This window comes from Cetorhinus maximus, chromosome 6, assembly GCF_964194155.1.
Source record: "Cetorhinus maximus chromosome 6, sCetMax3.hap1.1, whole genome shotgun sequence".
Classification (NCBI taxonomy): domain Eukaryota; kingdom Metazoa; phylum Chordata; class Chondrichthyes; order Lamniformes; family Cetorhinidae; genus Cetorhinus; species Cetorhinus maximus.
In genome coordinates, this window is record NC_135884.1 from 16,984,480 (window position 1) to 17,008,075 (window position 23,596).

The 23,596-nt window shown below is 42.5% G+C and overlaps 1 protein-coding gene across 4 annotated transcripts in view; it reads right to left on the minus strand.

Annotated features, from left to right (window-relative positions):
• Window positions 1-362: 362 nt before the first annotated feature.
• Window positions 363-23,596, minus strand: part of LOC144681572 (plexin-B1-like) — a 225,187-nt gene continuing 201,953 nt past the window's right edge. For all 4 annotated transcript variants that reach the window (XM_078543275.1, XM_078543274.1, XM_078543272.1 and 1 more), the window contains 9 exons: window positions 23,019-23,122; window positions 22,350-22,434; window positions 21,203-21,369; window positions 20,690-20,850; window positions 14,269-14,416; window positions 12,534-12,598; window positions 7,917-7,992; window positions 7,372-7,446; window positions 363-5,909 (listed from right to left, as the gene is read on the minus strand). In XM_078543275.1, coding sequence (XP_078399401.1) covers window positions 5,805-5,909; window positions 7,372-7,446; window positions 7,917-7,992; window positions 12,534-12,598; window positions 14,269-14,416; window positions 20,690-20,850; window positions 21,203-21,369; window positions 22,350-22,434; window positions 23,019-23,122 — 986 coding nt within the window. In that variant the 3' untranslated portion in view covers window positions 363-5,804. The remainder of the gene's footprint in view (window positions 5,910-7,371; window positions 7,447-7,916; window positions 7,993-12,533; window positions 12,599-14,268; window positions 14,417-20,689; window positions 20,851-21,202; window positions 21,370-22,349; window positions 22,435-23,018; window positions 23,123-23,596) is intronic.

The window sequence follows — 23,596 nt, forward strand, 5'->3', positions numbered from 1 at the left end:
TGAGTGCGTCCAGGACAACTTCACTTTAATTTTAATAATAAATCATTATTGAGCCAACAAGATTATAAAGCATTATAGGATCCCCCAACCAGTCAAAGCCACTATTCTCATTAAGTATATTTTTCTTCAAGTTAGAGACAATTTATTTTACTAATAACAGCTTAGAAAATAATTTTTTTAAAACTTTACTCACAACCTCTTGGCAACCAGTTAGCCTCAAAATATATGAGGAAACTTAGAAAATATTTGAACGACTGCACTCAAATCCAATTTTTGGATTTGTTTTGGCTCAGACTCAAGGAAGGAAAATTTCACACTCCTACTTTCTGTTAAGGTGTTACAAAATGCCAAGTCAGAAACTGCAAGGTCATAGTATATTTAACTTATTCACAGTTGTTTCTAAGAAGTTATTTTATACCAGTTCCTGCAATTGACAAATCTTTGTTGCAACCATTTATCTCCATCAAATCACACAGGAATAAAAGAAAACATTCGTATATACATAATGGTTTCGATTAGCTAGTTCTGAGTGAGTGCTGCAAAGCATCTCTCTGTTCCCATAGTCAGCAAAGCTGCTTTTTTTTTTGTAGATTTTCTTCTCAAATGGATGCATACACTGAATAACCCTGCATTTCGCCTGAAAATACAGCCCTGAGATTTTCCAGTGGGTTAATAAATAAAATGCCCTTGGTCATATCAAACATTTGTGACACAAACTATAAAGTATTATGGGGTGGCATAGTGGTATTGTCGCTGACTAGTAATCCAGAGACCAGGGTAATGCTCTGGGGACCCGGGTTTGAATCCCACCACAGCAGATGGAATGAAAAAGCCTGATGACGATCATGAAAACATTGCTGTAAAACTGTCGTAAAAACCCATCTGGTTCACTAATGTCCTTTAGGGGAAGGAAATCTGCCATCCTTACCCTAGTCTGACCCACAGCAATGTGGTTGACCCTTAATGAACAAGGACAATAAATGCTGGCCTAGCCATCCCATGAACAAATAAAAAAAGGGTAACTTTAAAAAGTTTAAGAGTGACTGAGCAGGTAGTGTTTGGGCAAGCGGGGGAGGGGAGAACTAAAATTAAGTGGAAAAGGAGGAACCTCGGATGTTGGCTGAACTTATAGATACTCTCGACTCCATCACTGTAATCTGTTGCAACAAATTTACAAGGAACTTGTGCTTAATCTTTTTACGTTATCGAATTACTTCTTAACTAGAACTCTTTATCAAACAAAGTAATGAAAAGTATCTTTGCATCTTTACAAACAGAACCAAAACTGAAAAATGCAAAGTTTATAATTTCTAATTTGAAGGTCAATAACAGTGAAGTTTAGAGAATAGTCTAATTTTAACATTAATGGCATCAGTTTACGATCATTATAGACCAACAGTGAACAAGCTCGTTTTTACAAAAACAGGACAGCACTGGAGTAGTAAATAAAAATCAGATTCCCTCTGGGTTAGTGTATATATGGCAGTGGAGGAGGCATATTCAACCTTGCTACATCAATGAAACAAAGATATTTCTGCTCTAAAATGTTGCATCATGAAGCAGTAGAACATGAGTTTGTTTGTACTTTTCCTTACATGGTAAATTTCCTGTCAGTTGGAGTAACTGAAGAGGAGAACAGAATGAAAGGTAAAATGGAAATCAGTGAGGCTGCTTTTCTATTTCCTAGACCTGATTCTGGAGTAGATAATAGTGTTCCTATCAATCAGGCTTGAAAATGGTGAAGTGGTACGAAAGTTGAGAATCATGCATTAAAACAGGCATTAAATACAACTGGTCTTTGAAGAGAAATCTCTTAAAACCATAATTTTGGCTCTCCAACAAAAAGCTAACAAGAATGAAAATCAGGGCTATAATCATTTCTCTTTAGTTTGTTTAAAATTAATCTTTGCTCTCACTGAAATGCATTTTCGGCTGTGTTGCTACAATGAGTGTGCTGATAAATCAATAAACCCTTTACCTAGCATGTATGTCAAACTCTGGTCATCCAAACGATAACTTACACACAACAATTCCCTGTAAGCACGATTCTGCTGAATAAACCAGGTTTCCATACATTTAGCTGTTAATCCATCAGATCATATTCCAGGATGCACAATTCTAGAATGCTCAACAGCATATTAAGAACCTCCCTGAAGAAAAAGAAAGACAGTGGCAGCTATGTTGTGGCTAGGAAGTTTAGACCCAAGCCTACTTTAAAATCAATAAGTATGGATGAAAATAATCTTCTCCTACTAGCTTTCTCCTCTGTATTAACCTTCCTCTTCCTCCAACTAGCTCCAAACCCCATCATTACAATATACCTGGAAACAGTTCTCCTCACCGATACAATCAAGAGGTACCTGCGGCAGGTAAAGGACACATGGAGGCACAAGATTTGGGTAAGGCCCAATTAATGCATTTTGTACTCACCTCTATACCCTGCCGTTTGTACTGATATTTCTGATCTGTATATCAACCACCATGAAATCAATGTTCTTAGAAAGACTGTGCTACAAAGATGAGGTGCTAAAATTTCTATATAAACTTGAGAGATGAGTGTTAATTTCTTGACCCAGTAACTTGAGAAGTAAACCCAAAGTAATTGTTAACCTGGCAGCAAGAGTGTGAAAATTAGGTCTCCTGATGGGTATTTATTTAAAAATTATCCAAATGTAGAAAGCAAAAATATTAATTTCATTTGATATTTTTGAACTCAAAAGGGAGCTTGCTTTCTCTACTGCTTGGTTATGGTGTTACATGATATCGGTCACTCTCACACAAAGGGTTGAATTACAGTTTCAAACACCATTTTAGCTCACTCAGAATATTTCCCAACTTGTTGATTGAACCTTTGTATGAAGCTCAACAACACTTGTTGCTGTTTTAAGTTTGGTTTGTTGATGTTGTGGATCCCTCAATATGTTCACATTTTTGTGCTGCGGAAGGCACTTAAGTGCTTGTTCGCCATCACAATGTAATCAAGAATTTCACAGAACACAAAAGGACACAAACGTACCAGTGTCCGCATTGAACCAGGCTATGCCTTCTAAGTAAATAAATACAAACTATTGTTTAAAAACGAAAGAGATTTTATAACCATTTTGAAAAATGAGCTTTTTTTTAAAAAAAAAACATCTATTTCAGTGGTTTAGTCACAAATACAATCATCAGAATGCTGCGATGAAAATTCTACCTAAAATACCAAATGGTGTCACCACTGCTTCCTGTTCAAGGAATGTATTCTGGGGAAAAGTGACAAATAGTAGTTAGCTTGTGCGCTGTTGTGCTATACCATAAAACTCTCAAACGTTGTCTGGACTGTCATCAAAGCCCGTCACTTTTACATCCCAAAATTCTGAGATGGTGTGCCTTAATCCAGGTATCTTGTTAGTAGATATATCCATGCTTTTTGAAAGATTTTAACAGAGTGGAGTTGCCTCATTGTCCATCGGTGGAGGGTGGGGGAGGGGTGGGTTGGGGGGGTAAGCAACTCAGCAGTGCAATCAGTTATCAGCAAACTTTTCCATATTAGGCAGATTTTTCAGGCAAATAAATACGATTGCAGCCATATTGAGGTGTGCAGCTGTGTCTTAACAATGTAGGCCCAACGACATGAGACCTTTCTAAGTAGTTGTGACAAAAATCTGCACAAAGTTTTATTGTGGATCTGACATTTGTACCAACCATCTTCTATATTTAAATTGAGATGACATAAAAAATTAGATTTAAATACAATTCTGAATTCCAAGATCTAAAATGAAGTCCTGTTTCACAGACTGTACTGTAAAAGATTCTTACTGCACACACCCCAATATGAAGGAATGATTGCAGGTCCTTCACTTCAAGGGAACGACATTTGAAAACATCTGCTACTCTGCTTTGAGTCTATCATCTTCACACACTAGAGGACCTCACTCTGGGAGTCTCTGTTTCCCTCTAGAGGGTTAACACTGCTGTTAGAATACTGGATGTGCAAGCATACTATTTCTGACATTATAATAAATAAAAAATATAATCAAGCCTATCTCAAAACAGAAATCGACTTCCATTGTTACAGGGAATCAACCAATATTTAAAACTTGACCTGACGCCCCTCACCAACAACCTCTCTCCCCGGCCACAATAAGACCAGTAAATCCCCTGCATTTCCTATCAGATACTGAACCCTGCCTGTGGCATTTTTGGACCCCAAAAGGTATCATACCTTTTTAATTAAAACAAAGATTTTTTTTAAAAAAAACTTTACAAGTGGTTAACAACAACAGGACCTGACTTCTGATGGTTATGTGAGTCTGTCACTTCAAATGATGGCTATTAAAGTTGCTCGCTTCTTTAACAAAAATAACAGACCCGTTGCAGGTGTACAATGGTCAGGATGGACAATAAAGAGGTGCACTCAACCAAAATGTAACAGCAGCAATTTAGGAAACTCTGGATAAACTGTGAAAGATTTTTCTGAATCAGGAATTTATCTTGGTTAAATTTTGCATGTCAGGGAACTTGAAGAAATTACGTAATAAAAATATTTCTGCTATTGTTCGGTGCTTTGAAAATAAAAAAATTCCAAGCATTTAACTTAATAGCCAAAGAGAAATGAATGCCAGCCTCGAGGATACTCAATAATCTCAAGGCTATCTGCTACTGGGATCTCAAAATCTCATGGGTGGGTTTTCATCAGCCCGAGCTGAATAGCCTACATGTTTGAGTCACCTTGCTCTGTCACGGAGGGTTTGGATACCTCTTCCTCAAAGGCTGAACACAAAAGACAACAGCCAAAAAACAATCAACTTTTCTGGATGGGACAATTAGCAGGGTTGTAAAATGAGACATCAATTAAAAGTAAGAATTTCCTTTCCTTTCAGGGAGCTCATAACCATCACTGGGTATCTAAAGGACAAGGGATTGTATCAAAAAATATATGAGAGTTATTGCTAGAGTTTGAGGAGGGAGAATGGTCTGTTGAGAGATATTGCTATATCTCACAGACATGAAACATTCCAACTGGTTATGGAATAAGAGACTAGTCTGTTTTTAGGGAGTGACAGTTCCAAAGGTCCACCTGCCAATGGCTTAATTCCCTCTTGAGGCTCTTCAAACTTCAAACCGAGGGTTCCGATGACAATCCTACTTCATGTTTCTCAAACCTACCAATAACAGGGCCTAAGGGCTTGAACTCCTGGTCTTCTGCTAGGAATTGGGTGTTTGACTGGACCTTTAACAGACAATTTCCATTATACAGTGCTTGCTGCTGTCCATCCTATATTTATTGAAGCCAATCACTGAATTAACTCGGCCCAACACCATTAAGCATATAGACTCTTCAATGTCTTTGCTTTAACATCTGTGTCAGATCCCAACTTCATCTTGCAGATTCCAACATAGGACAGTAATATCTTTCTTTTAGGATTAGTTTAAAAAAAATTAAATCTCTCTTGTGGAAAAAATATTAACATCATTTGTCCATTGATATGCTGACTCTTTAGACTTTTTAAGTTTTGTGTTGTTTGCTAAGTTGTTTAATAGTCTACAATATGAACACTCCCAATAGACTGTCCGGTGCAGGTGGAAATGGCCTGGGAGTGGTGAAAGAGACTCTTTTCGTTGTTATGCAAGGCCTGATGCATCATAGGAGTCTGCTTTCCTTCATTCCCACAGCTGAAGTACAGAGGAAGCATGTTTCCATAAGGCACTCCTGTACTCAACAAGCTCTGTTCACTGGTCATAGTGTCTCATTGTTCCTCCTTTGCATCAATGCAAAGATGCCTCAACCCCTTCTTCAGATCATTCCTCAGTGGTTGCCCCTGTCACAAGTCTGTGACCTTGTTTTCCACAGATGCAGCAATCTGCTGTAACCGATAACCGAGCTGCATCTTCTGTGCAGTTGGATCCTCTTCTAGTGCTGTAATGATCTGAATTAAGACAAGAAGTGAAACCAGTTATTCAGCTGGCAGTTTCACAGAAACTCAGGCAGTCCAACATTGTTCAGGATTAGATAGGAGATTCAGTGTGCTTTTCCCACCCCGATGTGGCCACCCTGGTTTGAAAACCTGCTTAGCCTATGTGAACACTGATTCTGTCTAGGCCCTAAAGACCACTACTAATCTGCATGTTCTGCCTTGGAATGCAAAAACATCAAACTTTCTGACAGACTCCTCAGATAGTGACCCCACCATCTCCAATCAGTCTTAGCTTCCCCCATGCAGACTCCCTCAGACCACCATGATGGTCCTATCTCAGACGGTCATGATACTGCAGTTTGTTTTCCTTCCTAGAATATGACATGTCAAACAGCAGTTTAGAGGTGATGGGCTTCTTTTAAGTCCTAAGTATGTTGGTTGCTTTTCCATGCATGCCTGATTAATCCTATGTTGAAACTTAATTGTTAGATTCTCCCATCAAATCTTCTGGCCAATTAGATAACCTTCATCAGGAATTGCACAGACTTCAAAGACTCTGGGCAGAATTTTGCTGGGGGGGGGGTGCCCGTTCGCCAACGCGGGATGATGTCAGGCGGAACCCCCGACGTCACCATTTAAATTTTCAGGAAGGAGGGGGCGCAGCAAAATCAGCTGCGGGCCCACCGACCTGTCAATGGCCAACTGAGGCTATTGACAGGATCATTTAAACAATTAAAGGACCTGCCTGTCCAACCTTAAGGTTGGCGGGCAGGCCAGGAGCCCTGGCGGCAAATAGAGAAAACATGAAACTTCATCCACTGGCGGGATGAGTTTTCATGCAGGGTTTTAAACATTTTAATAAAGTTAATCTGCAAATTATGAACATGTCCCATCTCATGTAACATTGTCACATGAGGGGGACATGTTAGGGAATTTTTTTTTCTATTTTTAATCTTTTTCAAAGTGGAAGCGATCTCCGAGGCAGCACTTAGCCTCAGGGAGATGTGCGCTCTTTCGTGCGCATGCGCGAAAGAGCGCACTCACGCCCCCCCCCACCATACGCACAGGGAGCGCATGGCGCTTCCCGCTACGGCGGGCCTTAATTGGCCCGCCCACATAAAGTGGTGTTGCAGCCCACTTCTCTGGCGGGGATCGGCTCCCCACCCGCCGGAGATTGGGTCGGGCCCGCCCGCCCGACAGGCAGAAAATTCTGCCCTCTGTCTCGGTTTAGCCAATTCAGAAATTCAGGCATGGAAAATGACCTGATTTACTGCATGCATCAGGCAGTTCAGGTGTGAATAGCTGGAAGTTTTTAAACACAGTTTTTGCTGCTTAAAGGGGATTGTAAGCCTAAATAAGTAGTCACAAAGGAAAGTGACTGAAATTCAATGTTTGGAGCACTTTAAAAGCAAACAGTCCTGATCCTAGTCTCTACACAGAATCTTGCCTGTACCTACATGCCTGGTCTCCATACCTGGTCGTAGTACTTGTTGATGTATTTATAGAGTTCATGGAGAGCCACAAGGGAGTTCATGTCACTGGAATAATTCTGGAAAAGAAGAGAACACTGGCTGTAAAAGGAATCACCACTGGGGGCTCTTTAAAAAAAAAAGAGCAGCTAGTCCCCAAATCATCACAGAATCACAGAATTGTTACAGTGTAGAAGGAGGCCATTCGGCCCATTGTGTCTGCACCGGCTGTCTGAGCATTTTAACTTAGTGCCAATCTCCTGCCTTTTCCCTGTAAGCTTGCACATTATTTAAATAGAAACAATCACCCAATGCCCTCTTGAATGCCTCAATTGAACCTGCCTCCACCACACTTCCAGGCAGTACATTCCAAACCCCAATTACTCGCTGGGTGAAAATGTTTTTTCTCACCCCGCATTTGCGATCACACTATATAAGATGCTGTACCTCAGTCAATCTTTACTCTGGACACGCTAAAGAATGAATCATTATTGCAGCTGCTTCCCAATGCCCTGATTCTTTGAGACATGATCTATCCCCAAGTACTTACCCTGGACAGCTCAGCTAAAGCAGAGTTCATTTCCTGGTCACTAGCTGAGATCGTCTGTCGAATGTCTGCGTAGTACCTGTTAGAAACAGCAGAGTCCTGTCAGTTGTACCTGATAAAATACACCATTCCAAATATCAAGTTGTAGAAATTAACAGCAGGTACATTAGCATCTGAACAAGAACAGCTTCACATTTCAGGCAGAAACTCTGTCAGAGTCTTTCCCGAAACTACAACCAAAACACTTTTTCAACCTCTTTCCAGATGTTGATCAGCTTGCTTGCTTGCAGCATAGTTCCAGTATTTCAGATATTCATTTTTTCCCCCTTTATTTCCAGAAATTCATTTTGTGGACTAAACCCCCATATCTTTTCCACATTCTCACTCTAAAAGATACAATTGAGCTCTTGTAATAGACTAAAGAATAAGATTAGAGTATGTGGAATCAGGGGGCAAATGCCAGAATGGATTGCTAACTGGGTTCAAGACAGAAAGCAGAGAGTGGCAATAAAGGGTAGTTATTTCGAGTGGCAGAAGGTGGAAAGTTGCCTTTTCACAAGGATCAATGCTGGGGCCACTGCTGTTTACAATTTACACTAACAATTTGGATTTTGGAATCAAAAACAATTTCTAAATTTGTGGTTGATAGCAATTTTGGAGGGGGGAAGTCAATACTGAAGAGGACTGCAACAAATTACAGGAAGATATTAATAAACTTACAGATTGCACAAATAATTGGCAAATGAAGTTCAATACAGATATATATGAGGTAGTACATTTTGTTACAGTACACTTATTACTGGGAAATCTAGGTTGGGTAGAGGAACAAAGGGATCTTAAATACAAAGACACTAATCACTTAAATTTGCGCCACAGGTTACCAAGGGCATAAAAATAGCAAACCATGGACTGGGTTTTATTTCTAGAGGGATAGAATTGAAAAGTAAGGAGATTATGCTAAACCTGTATCGAATCTTAGTTAGACCACAATTAGCATACTGCATGTAATTCTGGTGGCCATATTATAAAAAGGATATAGGGGCGCTGAAGAGCGTGGAGAGAAAATTTACAAGGATGACACCAGAAATGCGTGGGTATACATATCAGGAGGCCGGGTTTCTTTTCTCTTTTTAAAAAAAAGACTGAGGGGTGACCTAATAGAGGTCTTTAACATTATGAAAAGTTTTGATAGAGTGGATACAGACAGAATGTTTCCTTTTGTGGGGAAGTGCATAACTAGAGGTCAACAAAGTAGGACAGTCAACAAGAAATCCAAGAGGGAATTCAGAAGAAACTTCTGTACCCAAAGACTGGTGAGAATGCAGAACTCGCTACCACAGGGAGTGGTTGAAGCAAATAGTATAGAGGCATTTAAAGGGGAAAACTAGACAAGCATATAAGAGAGAAGGGAACAGAGGGTTACTTACGATGGCAGATTTAGATGAGGAAAGATGGGAGGAGCATAAACACCAGCATGGAAAGGTTGGGCCAAAAGACCTGTTTCTGTGCTGTAAATCCTATGTATGTAGTTAGCTTGTGAATTATGGAATGGTTTCTCATTGAAATTGAAGTGCTTTAGGTAGCTGTTTTAAAAAAAAATGTAATAGAACCCTGACTGGATAACAATTAGTCTGCAAAACCCTGAAGGATTGAGATTACTGGTTTGAAAGTTATCCCAGACAGTGCCATTAGACTTTTTGTAAACTTTCGGGTCTCTTATTTTTGGGTAGCCAGTGCTGTCATGACTGGCATCAATTCTTGCAATTACTTATAAATAACATGTAGTTCAATGACATAATGATAAGTGAATGCATCAGGAGAATTTTAGTTTGAACATATTATAATGTTAGCAGCTGACTTTTCTAAAAGCAATCACTTGTAAGAGTGATTAATCACCATTATGTAATGGACAGCGCGAACCCAACTGCTGCCGGCCTTTTATCCTGGCAATTTTCCAGGTTATCTTACACTGAGGGCAGAGAAAGTGGAACTGACAGGCAGTGTCTTCCTGATAATCCTACCTCGGGTTGGAGTGCAGTGGGAGGAGGGGATGGCAGCAATAGCAGCAGCAAGATGCATTTACTGTCACCACTGTTCAAATCTCGTCACATTGGGAAGCAAGGGAAGATAACAGACAGAACCACATCACACCCCAAATTACACTTGGCCCAGCTGGCAAATGCCCCTTCAATGCCCTTCCAGCCCAGGAATTTTGTGGATATTGTTTTTGAATGAGGAATTTGAGTCGGATAAAATTCTCCAGACCCTATAAATGCATATCAGGACATTTTACCATGTCTTATGAGCTGCAAGGCTTCTAGCTAGATAGGACCTAAATTTTCCTAATTGTTCTATTTAGTTAATAAAATTACATTTCAATAAAATCAACACAAATTACATCCAAATTGGGAATATTTTGTATATGGAGTGTGCTGGACATTTTACCTTCATGGACCTTTTGTTGGCATTTGTACACCCATTGGTAGTTACACAAAATTATTACTTTTTTTATTCATTCAGGGGATGTGGGCTTTGCTGGCTAAGCCAGCAGTTATTGCCCATCCCTAGTTGCCCTTGAGAAGGTGGTGGTGAGCTGCCTTCTTGAACTGCTGTGGTCCATGTGGTGTAGGTATACCCACAGTACTGTTGGGGACGGTGTTCCAGGATTTTGACCCAGCGACAGTGAAGGAATGGCAATATATTTCCAAGTCAGGATAGTGAGTGACTTGGAGGGGAACTTCCAGATGGTGGTGGTCCCATCTATCTGCTGCCCTTGTCCTTCTAGATGCTGGTGGTCGTGGGTTTGGAAGGCGCTGTCTAAGAAGCCTTGGTGAATTCCTACAGTGCATCTTGTAGATGGTACACACTGCTGCTATTGTGCTTCGGTGTGGAGGGAATGAATGCTTGTGGATGTGGTGCCAATCAAGCGGCTGCTTTGTTCTGGATGATGTCGAGCTTCTTGAGTGTTGTGGGAGCTGTGCTCATCCAGGCAAATGGGGACCATTCCATCACACTTCTGACTTGTGCCTTGTAGATGGTGGACAGGCTTTGGGGAGTCAGGAGGTGAGTTACTTGTCACAGGATTCCTAGCCTCTGGCCTGCTCTTGTAGTCACAGTATTTATATGGCTAGTCCAGTTCAGTTTCTGGTCAATGGTAACCCCCAGGATGTAGATAGTGGGTGATTCAGTGATGGTAATGCCATTGAACGTCAAGGGGTGATAGTTAGATTCTCTCTTGTTGGAGATGGTCATTGTCTGACACTTGTGTGGCACAAATGTTACTTGCCACTTGTCAGCCCAAGTTTGGATATTGTCCAGGTCTTGCTGCATTTAGAAATGGACCGCTTCAGTATCTGAGTCATCACGAATGGTGCTGTGCCTTGTGCAATCATCAGCAAAAACCCCCACTTCTGACCTTATGATGGAAGGAAGGTCATTGATGAAGCAGCTGAAGATGGTTGGACCTAGAACACTACCCTGAGGAACTCCTGCGGTGATGTCCTGGAGCTGAGATGACTGACCTCCAACAATCACAACCATCTTCTTTTGTGCTCAGTATGACTCCAACCAGTGGAGAGTTTTCCCCCTGATTCCCATTGACTTCAGTTTTGCTAGGGCTCCTTGATGCCACACTCGGTCAAATGTGGCCTTGATGTCAAGGGCAATCACTCTCACCTCACCTTACAATAAAAACAAATGCTGGAAATACGCAGCAGGTTCTGGTAACATCAGTGGAAGGAGAAACAGTTAACACTTCAGGTTTGTGACCTTTCATCAAGGTTCTGGTCAAAAGTCACAGACCCAAAACTATAACTGTTTTGACCTCCATAGATGCTGCCAGAACGTGCTGATTATTTCTAGTATTTTCTGCTTTTATGTCAGGTTTCCAGCATCCACAGTATTTTGCATTTATACAAAACCGAGTTGGGATTCCAAGTCCCCCAATCCCCAGAAAGCCTTGACACTCTTCTACTAGTGAATTAATATCAAGATCAGGTTCAGGGGCTGGGTCAGGTGTATAACTGAATTACTTCTTGGTTTTGTCCACTGTTCTTTTCTGTGAGGGAGGAGGAAGAAGAATCTACCCCAGAGAAATAAATGTTCATGGCCTGAGTAAGCAGTGATAATAAATGTCAAAGGTCCCATTGCTTTGGGAGAACCGAGGTCAACAGTGGCTCAAGCTTTTATATGACAACAGAGTGTGGCTTGCCGACTCTTTATTTAGCTCTTTAGGGAGAGCTGTTTACTTTTATGGTGCAACTGTCCTCTCTGAATGTTTCACTGCTGACACAGGGTGAAATTTCTCTCCTACTATACTAAGCTGACTCCCGAATTATAGGCATTTACAGTCCGACCAGTAAGACTTAGATGGCTGAAGGTCCATTAGCTACCTTTATACCAAGGGTGCCGTGGGAGGGGACGGTCAAAGGGACCCGCATTGAAGAAATGGCTTCAAAACCTGAACGTTTAACTAGCAAAATGTCTAAAGAAAGTTAGTTCCTCCCAAAAAAATTCCAGGCCAACGAATTGGCAACTTTTACTTTCTTGCTGCTTCCTGGATACCAGTATGTAATCCCCTCGGGCACAGTGGGAGAAAAATGGACGCCTCAGGATTCTTACCTCTCCACCATCTGTTTGTATCGAGGGATGTCTCTGGCATACAGCAGTTTGTTAATTGGAGAATCCTAGAATTGAAAATTCAACAGGGTCACATTAGTTATACCCGAAGCTACAGTAGACATCTTGCCAACAAATTCTGTTCCGGTCAAATCTCAGCATGTGCTTTAGAAATGAAAGATGGGGTGGAGAACACAGTACAAATTGTTAAACACCTGTTAAATAAGTTGAATATTTTAGACCTCTGTGCTGAGTCAACAGAATAACATGACAACACGAAGGTAAAATATGGACCACTACTGCAAACTATTAGGGAGCTGATGCAGGGACTCAGTTGAAAAGGAATGTGCTCATTTGAGTTTGGTTCCAACAAATAGTCTCAAATATAGGATTTCAACCAGAAATGAAGACCTCTCTTATGTTGATTACTGTTTTTGCTTTATTTCATTAGAAATTGAGTCTATAAAATTGGCTCCAGAAACTTCTGCTTGTCCCCGCAAGAAACAACACTGCGGCAAGAGAATCTTATTCAACTGCACTCAACTACGTGGTTGCCAAACAATAGTTCCCACAAGGAGCAATTGAAGGATGAGCCATTTTGGGCCATCTGGTTGCAGCATTCTCCATTGCAACACTGCCAAAACCCAAGGAAAACACCAACTCTTTATCCCCCTTGAAGGAAGATGTTGCATTTGAAGAGATGCTCCACAAAAATAAAGGAGAGATCTGTTTCTGGAGTACGTTCATGCATATTTACTTATTTTTGCATTTTAAATGTCAACGCTCATATTTATAATGGGAACAAGTTATATTTTTTTTTTTACACAGCACTATCACCAGTGGCAGCACAAAATTCAACATGACTATATAGGTGATTTCTATGATAAATGAAGAGGTATGAATTTCCAATCAAGATATAAAAATGTATGATACAGAATGTATGACTTTAAAATGTGGACTGAATTACAAATGTACCCCATGGTCCAAATACCCCCCAGCCCCTAACACCACTAGCTGTGGGTCAGTGGCGGTACTTTTGCCAGAGTTTGAAGGTTGTGGGTTCAAGTCCTACTTCAGAGACTTGAGCACACAATTTTGGCTGACACTCCAGTGAAGTACTGAGGGAGTGCAGCACTATTGAAGATGTTGTCTTTCAGCTGAGATGTTAAACCGAGGCCCCACCTGTCCTCTTCCACCATTCTAAAGAAGGGCAAGGGAGCTGTCCTTGGCGTCCTGGCTTTAACATTTATCCCCTGACCAACAGCACGAAGACAGATTATCTGGTCATTATCACATTGCTGTTTTGTAGAACCTTGCTATGCCAAAATTGGCAGCTGTGCCAAAATTGGCTGCTGCATTTCCTACATTGCAACAGTGACCACACTTAAAAAAAGAGGACTTAGTTGAATGTAGAGCACTTTGGGACATCCTAAGGTTGTGAAAGGCGCTATATAAATGCAAGTCTTCCTTTTTAATATATTTGCTGTTAAAAGCCCAAGTAGATGTCAGGGTTTCCTCTCAAGTCTTTCTTAGAAACATAGGAATTAGGAGCAGGAGTAGGTCATTCAGTCCTTCCAGCCTGCTCCGCCATTCAATATGATCATGGCTGATCCTCTACCTCAACACCATACTCCTGCGCTCTCCCCATACCCCCCACCACCGATGCATTTAGAGTCCAGAAATGTATCTATTTCCTTCTTAAATATGTTCTTCCCCATTATCCATTGGGCACACTTACCCGGCCCAGCTTGTGTTCTGCAATTGTACAGGAATCCATGAAGGTCTGTGCAATGACTGATAGCATGGCATCCACATTATCCGACACCTGAACGTCAAAGGTGAAGTGAGGGTTTTTAATAATGTTTATCCAGAAACGAAGAGGCAGACTGGAAAAAAAAAACAAATATCCAATTTTATATACACCCAAATAATTTTATATCTACATATTTTACTCTTTACACAACTTAAACGGCCTAAATCATGACTTTCTTTCATTAAGTTATCAAATAAGTAAAACTGACTCATAGTTTGCAAACTGGAATCCTCCCTACTGTCCTTTTTAGAATTTTCTATGTTCTACCACTTACTCTCTGAAAGCCAGGAGTCTTTAATAGCATACAATATTCCAAATATGTCTTTAGCAGTGACATTTGAAAGGGTGATTTATGAACACAGTTTATTTTAAAGAATCTTAAAATATTGCAACACCAGCCTGTTTAAATATCCCTTTAGATTTACTGGATATTTTTAGTGAATGGTCAAAGTCACAGGTCAATCATCTTAGTTTTCTATCTTCGTCAATAACCACCAAATAATTGCCTTCTCTATGTAACAAAGTGGACTACTTCACATTGATTTTTCTCCTCCTTCAGGCGCCATGCCCTAAGAGGGTGTTGGCAACTATGAACTTCCATTGGATTAGTCCATAGTTATGCTTGGCAAAATACTGCAGTGGTTTGCTTTTGCTTTCTGCAGTATGGCTAACCAGGAAACTGGCCACATTATGAACGCACCCACCATGGCCATCAAGTCCTGAAAGTGGGACTTGAACCCAAAGCTGCTGGCCCAGAAGTACATACAATATGAACAAGGAGGAGTAGGCCATTCAGCCCCTTGGGCCTGCTCCGCCATTTAATAAGATCATGGCTGATCTGATAGTAACCTGAAATCTGCATCCCACTTACCCCCGATAACCTATCACCAGCTACTACTGCACCACAAGACCTCCCACATTGATTTTACCATAGGACATGTTGCATTTGCTACCAAGACCATCTGTTTTAGCCAATATTCCTAGCTTAACCAACATCACAAACAGATTACATTTCAAATCCGGACTCGAAACGTCAACTGTGCTCCTCTCCGCAGATGCTGTCAGACCTGCTGAGTTTTTCCAGGTATTTTTGTTTTTGTTTTAGATTTCCAGCATCCGCAGTATTTTGCTTTTATCACAAACAGATTAATTAGTACCACTTGGTGGGACCTCGTTACGTGCAATTTGGATGTTACATGTGTCTATAAAACTGTGATTACATTTCAAAAACCAATTCAGAGGTTGGGCAGCATTTGGGGTAACTTGATGTGATAATGTGCTTTATAAACATATGTTCTTTCTTTCTATCTATTCCACCCTTTTCACATGAATGCCATCAAGCTTCGATTCGTTCCCTTCTTTTCTTTCTCTGCAACATTGGAAATAATCTCAATCATCTCAAATCTCTTCTCATACTTAATTTCAATTCCTGGCATGGTGATGTTGAATCTATTGGGAGACAGCTTCATATTATATACATTACGCTGCCATGGGAATGCACCACGATGAAGAGACTTGCTTATCGCAGTACATTGTGAATGACATGTATGATCATTTCTGTTGAATTCCAGAACAGGTTGTTATTCCCATTAATCCTTCCTCTGTCCAAAACTTTGCACCTGAATACTTGAATATCCTTTCATACATAACAGGGAAGGCAGGGACAGAATACCTTCCCTAACCAATGGAATCAAGCAACTTGCTCAGCATTACAGGTGATTACATAGACTAGATTGAGATGCACAATCTGTTCGCGATATAATCGTACCTAGTGGCTTTCAAGGAACAGAGCACAGGTCAGATCACTTTCAATCATTACAGCACAGGGTAAATCTATGCCAGAAGCATGCAAATACTACACATACAGCACACATAAATGAACATGTGCAGGTAAGCACTTAGCACCCTTGTACATCTACAGACACATTCAAAATATATAGGATTAGAAGTGAAGGGAAACTGAATAATAGAAATGCGGTGAAGTTAAATACAGCTAAAGGCAAAGCTTATGGGCCCAGGCTGAAGTTACAGGTTAGGTGTGGGGGTGGGGGGGGGGGAATAAAAAAAATCAGTGGAATATCCCTTATTAGCACCAGTTGCCTCATTTGCAACTGAGGAGCTCCTTTCGCAGAGGAAGGGCTGACAATATACAAATATTTTCATGTTGCGGATTTACATACACTGGGAGCTGGTTTGTGGTTGTCCAGACTCATTGGCCCAGATCTTCTCACCAGCGGAGATGCTGGGATGATAACCACTGACTCCGAAGAATCTCTGCGTTCTTACCATTTTTTGCTCTTCCAGCCAGAACTTTTGATCCTGGGGAGGGCGTGGGGCTGGGAAGGGGTGTGGGGTCCATATCGGACAGGGGTCAGGTTGGGTGGGGTGGCTGGGTTGGAAGTGTGCAGGGGCTGTTGGGTTGAGTTACGTTGTTAATCACGGAGTTACACCAGAGATTAGGCAGTGCAACAATTCTAGGGTAAGTATCTGGGTAAGCAGCATGTATCTAGCCCAAGTCAGAGACTCGGAGGTCGGTATTAAGAAAAATTTGGCAAAAGTTCTGGGCAGCGCAGATCAGCCCACTCAAAGTTTAAACTTCCTGAGCAATGTGCCTGGCTCGGGACATCCTCAGCGTCCTAACAAGCGCCAGTAACTTAAGTTCAGTGCATCATTGCTCCCGATACTGGAAGATCTGGCCCAACGTTTAGTCACAGAACACAGACCTTCATCTTCTCAATCTGGAGTGCAAGTTCAAACCCAGGGTTAAGAGGTCAGTGTTTTAAAACATTTAAAACACCAAGTCTCCTGCCAGAATTTTTTAATATTAGGAAATAAAGCAATATGGAAATCTAAAGTTATGTCACATTTTTTCTTTAAAAAAGTAACATTCCATTTTTTATGAATTAAAGTTCAATTAGAAATAAAAACAGGAGATACAGCATAGTAAAACCTGCCTTAAAAGGTTTGATCCAGTTCTTGCTTAGAACAGAGAAGGGCAGATTGGAATTAGTGTTCAAACATCAGTAACAGTGAGAAAAACAAAGGTCAGGATAGTGTCTGGAAACTATAATGACTGCCCCACAACACACAACACAACTGTGGGTCCAAGCTCAAGGACTACAGGACTGTGACTTAAAGAAAAATAATTCTCAGAAGGTTCATGGCACGAGCAAGGCCACATTCCTTGCCCATCTATAATTGCCCTGAATACAACTTAATGGTTTGCTAGATCACTTCAGAAGGACACTGATTGTCAACTGTACTATTTGGACTAGTGCTACATTAAGGTCAGATCGGGTAGGGGGCAGCTGACACCCCCCAAGCTTTTGGACATTAACGAGCTAGTTGCACTGTTCATTTTCCCTTGACGCTAACCACAAACGACCAATTTCACAATATTAAATAGCAGAACTTCTGATTTCTGGGTTGCTGCTCCAGTGCTACTGCCAATACTTTAAAGGGGCAGCCACTCAGACTACAAGATTCTTTTTTTTTGATCAGGATGTTGCATGGATCAGACAGAAAAATTGGATTGGAAACAGACTTTACGAGAAGTCTGCAGCCCCACGCACCTTGGCTTCCAGAGTAAAGGGGACTTTGTGGGGATCATCTCCTCGGCTCTCCTCTGGTGGTGAGAGTACATGTAAAGCCTGGTACGAGCAAACACACGGTTTGGAAGGGGGCAGAGACACAATCCTGACTGTTCAGCCCAACCTGGAAGGAGGTTCCATGAAAGCGTCAGTCAGATGAGGTTTCCTGTCTGAAGAGTGTTGGTGTGGAGGACCCAGTTTGACCAGCCCTGCATTCAAGTAGGATTTTGGCCATGCCGCTGTACAATTTGTTAAAGCAATGCTTCTCATGTTAATCCACTATTATCTAACACCAGCTGATGAAAGTGAATAACTGCACCTCATGTCCCAGTGGGCATTGATGAAAAATACAAGCCATTAATAGATATTGTATCCATCACACTGGGGGAGGCGGTGGCATAGTGGTATTTTCACTGGACTAGTATTCCAGAGGCCCAGGGTAATGCTCTGGGGACCTGGGTTCAAATCCCAGATGGTGGAATTCAATTCAAAGTAAAAGTCTGATGATGACTACGAAACCATTGCCGATTGTCGTAAAGCCCCTAATGTCCTTTAGGGAAGGAAATCTGCCATCCTTACCTGGTCTAGCCTACATGTGACTCCGGACCCACAGCAATGTGGTTGACTCTTAAATGCCCTCTGAACAAGGGGCAATTAGGGATGGGTGATAAATGCTGGACTAGCCAGCGATGCCCATATCCCATGAAAAATAAAGTAAAATGAGAGGGAAAGAAAGGCAGTCATTTCATTTTGGTTTCTTCTAACTTCGGAGGGAACTACCTATTAATCTTCAAACTCCCCTCACCAATTGTAATTAACCTTGTAACTTACATAAGCAAGCTCTGTATTTAGAGTAATTAAACCCCATTAAAGGAACAGGCCAAGTTAGAAGCAGGAATAACACATTGTGCGTTACACAATTCCATCTCCTGCTATGGTGTCCAACTTGTGAGCAATGCCACTTGAGACCAACCATTATTTTAAAATCCTTTCTTGATTTTCTGTCTCATTAAAGATCTTTTCAACAAAATTCAGCACATTAGCAGGAATGCAGTGACTTTATCCAATGGAGAAATATCAAATGTGTGTAAAGCTAGGAATTGGACATGCTAACAACGTGAATGTGATTTCTACTTTTTCACATGATGCAGATGCTCAATCGCAATTGTTTCCTTGGGATATTGTTGATCTCCTCAGCTGTCCCAACAGGAGGGAAGAACAACATGAGATCTTTCTGTGTAGAACAAAGTGATTGAGTAATGTCAGGCAGGTCGTGCATAATGCACACGTAGTACACGAAGATGAGAAAGCAAGTGAAGGAGGGCGGGCGATGGCGGGCAGGGAGGGAGGGAGAGCGGGCAATGGTGGGAGGGAGGGAGAGCGGACGACGGGGAGGGAGAGGAGGAGGGAGAGCAGGTAATGGTGGGAGGGAGGGAGAGCAGACGACGATGGACGGGGAGGGAGGGAGGGTGGGCGACGGCGGGCAAGAGGGAGGGAGGGAGAGCGGTCGAGAGGGAGGGAGGGAGAGCGTGACAGTGGGTGGGGGTGGAAGGGGTGATGGTGGGTGGGAGGGAGAGTGAGCGAGCGAGAGGGAGGGAGGGAAAGGGAGGGAGGGAGAGCGGGCGAGAGGGAGGGAGAGCAGGCGACAGCGGGAGGAGGGAGGGAGAGCAGACAACGGTGGGCAGGAGGGAGGGAGAGCAGGCGATGGTGGGCGGGCGGGAGGGAGAGCGGGCGACAGTGGGCAGGCGGGAGGAAGAGTGGGCACTGGCGGGAGGGGCGCTGGCGGGCGGGGAGAGTGAGCAATGGCACACGGGGGGAGGGGGAGAGTGAGCGATGGAGCACGGGGGTGGGGGGGGGAGTGACAGCGCGTGGGAGGGAGAGCGAGCTACAGCATGCATAAGAGAGCAAGTGAGAGTGAGGGAGCAAGTGAGCAAGCAAGTGAGAAGGAGTGTGAAAGAGAGAGTGAGTGAGAGAGAGGAGGAGCGAGATGATCAAACAATTAATACAAGGGATATTAAGAGCCACAAAAATAAGAGCTGATTCTGCTCCATTTCTCAGCAGTGTCTTCTGTGATCCATGCTTGTCATCTCCAGACCTGCTCTCCTGGCCATCTTCCACTCTCTATAAACTTGAGCTCACTCAAAATTCTTTTGATCATATCTTTTAATTTACACCAAGTTTCATTCACCCATCCTGTTGGCTACACTGGCTCCCAATTCACTAACATCTCAATTTTAAAATTCTCATTCTTATTTTATAATTTCCCCATGGCCTTTCCCAACAAATATTATTTTTTCTAAAACAAGAGTGCCCGGGTGATTTAGTTAAGTGAGAAGCCCCTTTAAATTTTTGTGAGACCATGCGGCTTAGAGGCAACACCAGCCTTGGCGCTCCCCATCTCTGTACTCCAGCTATTGAACCCTCCAAGTCCTCGGTGTTCCCCCAATTCTGACCTGTTGTGCATACCCAATTTCCAACCATTGGTGGCTGTGCTTTTAGCAGAATTGCGGTAAGCTCTTGAATTCCCTCTCCAAATCATTCTGTCTCTCTTCCTTTAAGGTGTTGCTGCTAACCCAGCTCTTTGATCAAGCATTTGGCTTGGTGCCAATTTTTGTTTGGTTCTGTGTCTCTGAAATGCCTTGGGACATTTTACATACTTTAAAGACTCTATGTACATGCTAGTCAGGGCAGACACAACATTAAGTGCACGCAGACATACACAAACACATCCAGCCAGTTATTACAGTCTCAATTACCTGTTTGTTTTCCAGATGTGAATCGTTTCGGTGTCAGTAATCCCATGGTGTACTGCTTGTTCATCCAGGAGATCAAAGAAGTATTTGACTGCAAGCGGAACGGGCCGGCTGGTGCTGAGAATCACCTGAAAGAGGTCATCTACAAACTTCTGTAGGGTGCCCTGAAAGGTACAGCGAGATAGGAGGCTGAAAATGTTCTCCTTTTCAATAATAAACTCTTCCAATCACATTCACCCAAAAATTGCCATTTCAAATGGACAATGGCCGCACTGGGTAAACCCGAGACTGAAGCAGCAGAGATATCCCAGCCACGTTCTCCTGACTCAATCAGAAACATGAGCCGGGAATTTCAGGGCGGGACTGGAAATTCCCGCTAAAAGTCAACGGGCCTTTGGCTGCCTCGCCAGGTTTTCCACCCCGTCTGGGAAAAATCCCGGCCGTGGTCCGGACATAGCAGCATTGCCTTCAATTTTTTCCCCCATCTGTTTTATTTTTAAAAGTTGTGGCCCCTACCTTCATGGAAAGTAATCGGGTTAGGTAGATCTCGGGGATGGCTTTGGCTCGCTCCCGCTCCCGCAAGCTGCCCCTTCTGTGTTTGGGGAGCTCAGGCTCTTCACTGGCTTTGACCAGGTGCCAGACTTTGATTCCTCCTTCATCTGCATCCTCCAACATTGGTGTCTCTGGAATTGTGGGGTGGGGTGGGGGAGGATGGCAGTGTGGGAGGGGGAGGAGATACATGTGCAAAATAGAGAAAAAAAACAAATTTAAATATATTTCAGACAAGATACTTTCAAGAGTTAAAGATGAACTGGCACATTTGTGTTGAGTGTGGAACTTGTATACATTGAAGCAGACTTATTTAAATCTTGTAGCCATTTGCAGTGTCTACCAGGCTACTTTCTTGCTTATTAATCCAGATTAGTTTGATTGTGATCTGAATACGTCACTGTGGTGAAGATACTGATACAGTATTCCAGACTTCTGGATTACTACAGGTTCTTAAATTCAAGGGCAGGATCTTCCCCCTGTTGGGGGGGGGCTGTGCGGGAGCAGGCGCGAGTGCCGCCATTTTACATGGGCCGGCCAATAAAGGCCTACCTGCCCAGCGTGGCGTGCGCCTGGAAGTGCAATGCACTCCCTGCACGGGGTCGGTTGGGGGGGGGGGGGGGGGGGGGGGGTGGAATTCCTCATGAGAAACCTCATCCCACCCATGGATATGGTTTGATGTTTTTTCTGAAGGCCGCCTGGGCTCTTTGCCTGCCCGGCAACCTTAAGGTTGGATGGGCAGGTCCATCAATCATGTTAATTACTTTTTTAATGGCCTTAGTAGGCCTTTGACAGTTCGGCGGGCGTGCAGCCAAATTGGCTGCACATCCGCCAAGCTGACAATCTAAATGACGCGGGTTGACGTCAGGACGCACGCCTATCATTTTATGCGTCGGTGAGCAGGCCCCCGCCCCCCTGCTCACCGACCAGAAGATGCAGCCCCAAATTTCATTCAACAATTCTTGTGGAAAATTTGGGGTTTGAACCTGTTGGTTTCTAAACGCTAGTACTGCATTACTTCGCTTCAGAATTTGTTTTGCCCCTCCCCAGATCAAAACATTTGTGTTTATTGATGAGATATTAACAGATAACAAAGGTGCAGCTTTTCACTCACTCTCTCCTGCAGTATAATCATGATTTTCATGGTGTATGTGCTTGCTGAGGCGTGGCACAAGAGCAACTGTGGCCCCATCGGTAACCTACAAAGAATTTTAAAACATCATGACAAAACAATTAAGATTAACACTTGTATCAGCAGAACTCCTTCACAAGCCTGAAGGACACATTAGAAATGATTTGTTACTACAATAGATCCAGATATCCGGATATTAGAATATGCCAGGTGGATTGACTGATCTGGAGGTCTGGGCATTTGTACATTCTCCAGTCGCCCTTGATTTGGGCACATCTCCAGCAGGGAAAGACTTCCACCAGCCTTACCTGAATGTGTTTCGATTTAATTGTCATTTACACATGAAAGGCAGTCTCCTTGGGCTTTGCTAGGAATTCATGTTAATGGGGGGTTTCTGGTGGCTGCTGATTCAGGAGGAAGAGTAAGCCAGCAATTTTCCTGTTCCTTCCAACCCCAAACCCTTCACTTTGCCATGGCCTCTTCCCCCTCCCTCTTCTGAGTCCAATTATTCATCGAGCCTCCCAACCGTTCGATCCGAATACTCTACTTGGTCTCGATTCCCATGTCCAATGCCATATGAGATCAATTAGCATGTTTAAAAAAAGAGGGGCACATTATTTCAATACTTATCCAAAGAAACTCAAAGCTGACCTTATAATGCTGCAGGGTGTTGAGACGCTTCCAGTTTCCCTGGAGAACGGAGGTCAAGTCTTCATCCGAAAGGATGAGATGTCCAGCCAATCCTGATCTCCATTCTAATTTAACACAACATAATGAATAAATACATGGAAAACTTCAACATACTCTACACAAACAAGCATGGCTTCAGCATTCCCAGACACGTCAGCATTAATTTTTGTTTCCTGAGCAGAAGACATCACTTTGCCAAGCCCAACCATAACCAAAAAGTGCTGTGCCTTCTCAATTCCAATTACACATAGGCAAGCTTAATCGATATCAAAAGAGCTACGTCAAACTCTGCCCCAAATTGGAAAGCATGCTGCCTCTACAATCTTCCAAATAGCTGGAGCTTCCAAATTCCAATTGTCAACAGAGAGGCTGTCATCTTCTCCACCCAATTCAAAAATGTGGTTTCATCCTTAATCAAGAGTTTAAATGTCTTTTCAATCTGAATTCCAGCTCAATGCCAAACGTGCAGGGCCTTCATAAACTCAACCCAAATCATAAGAGCAACGTGTCACTAATCTTGGTCCCTGATCAATGAAACA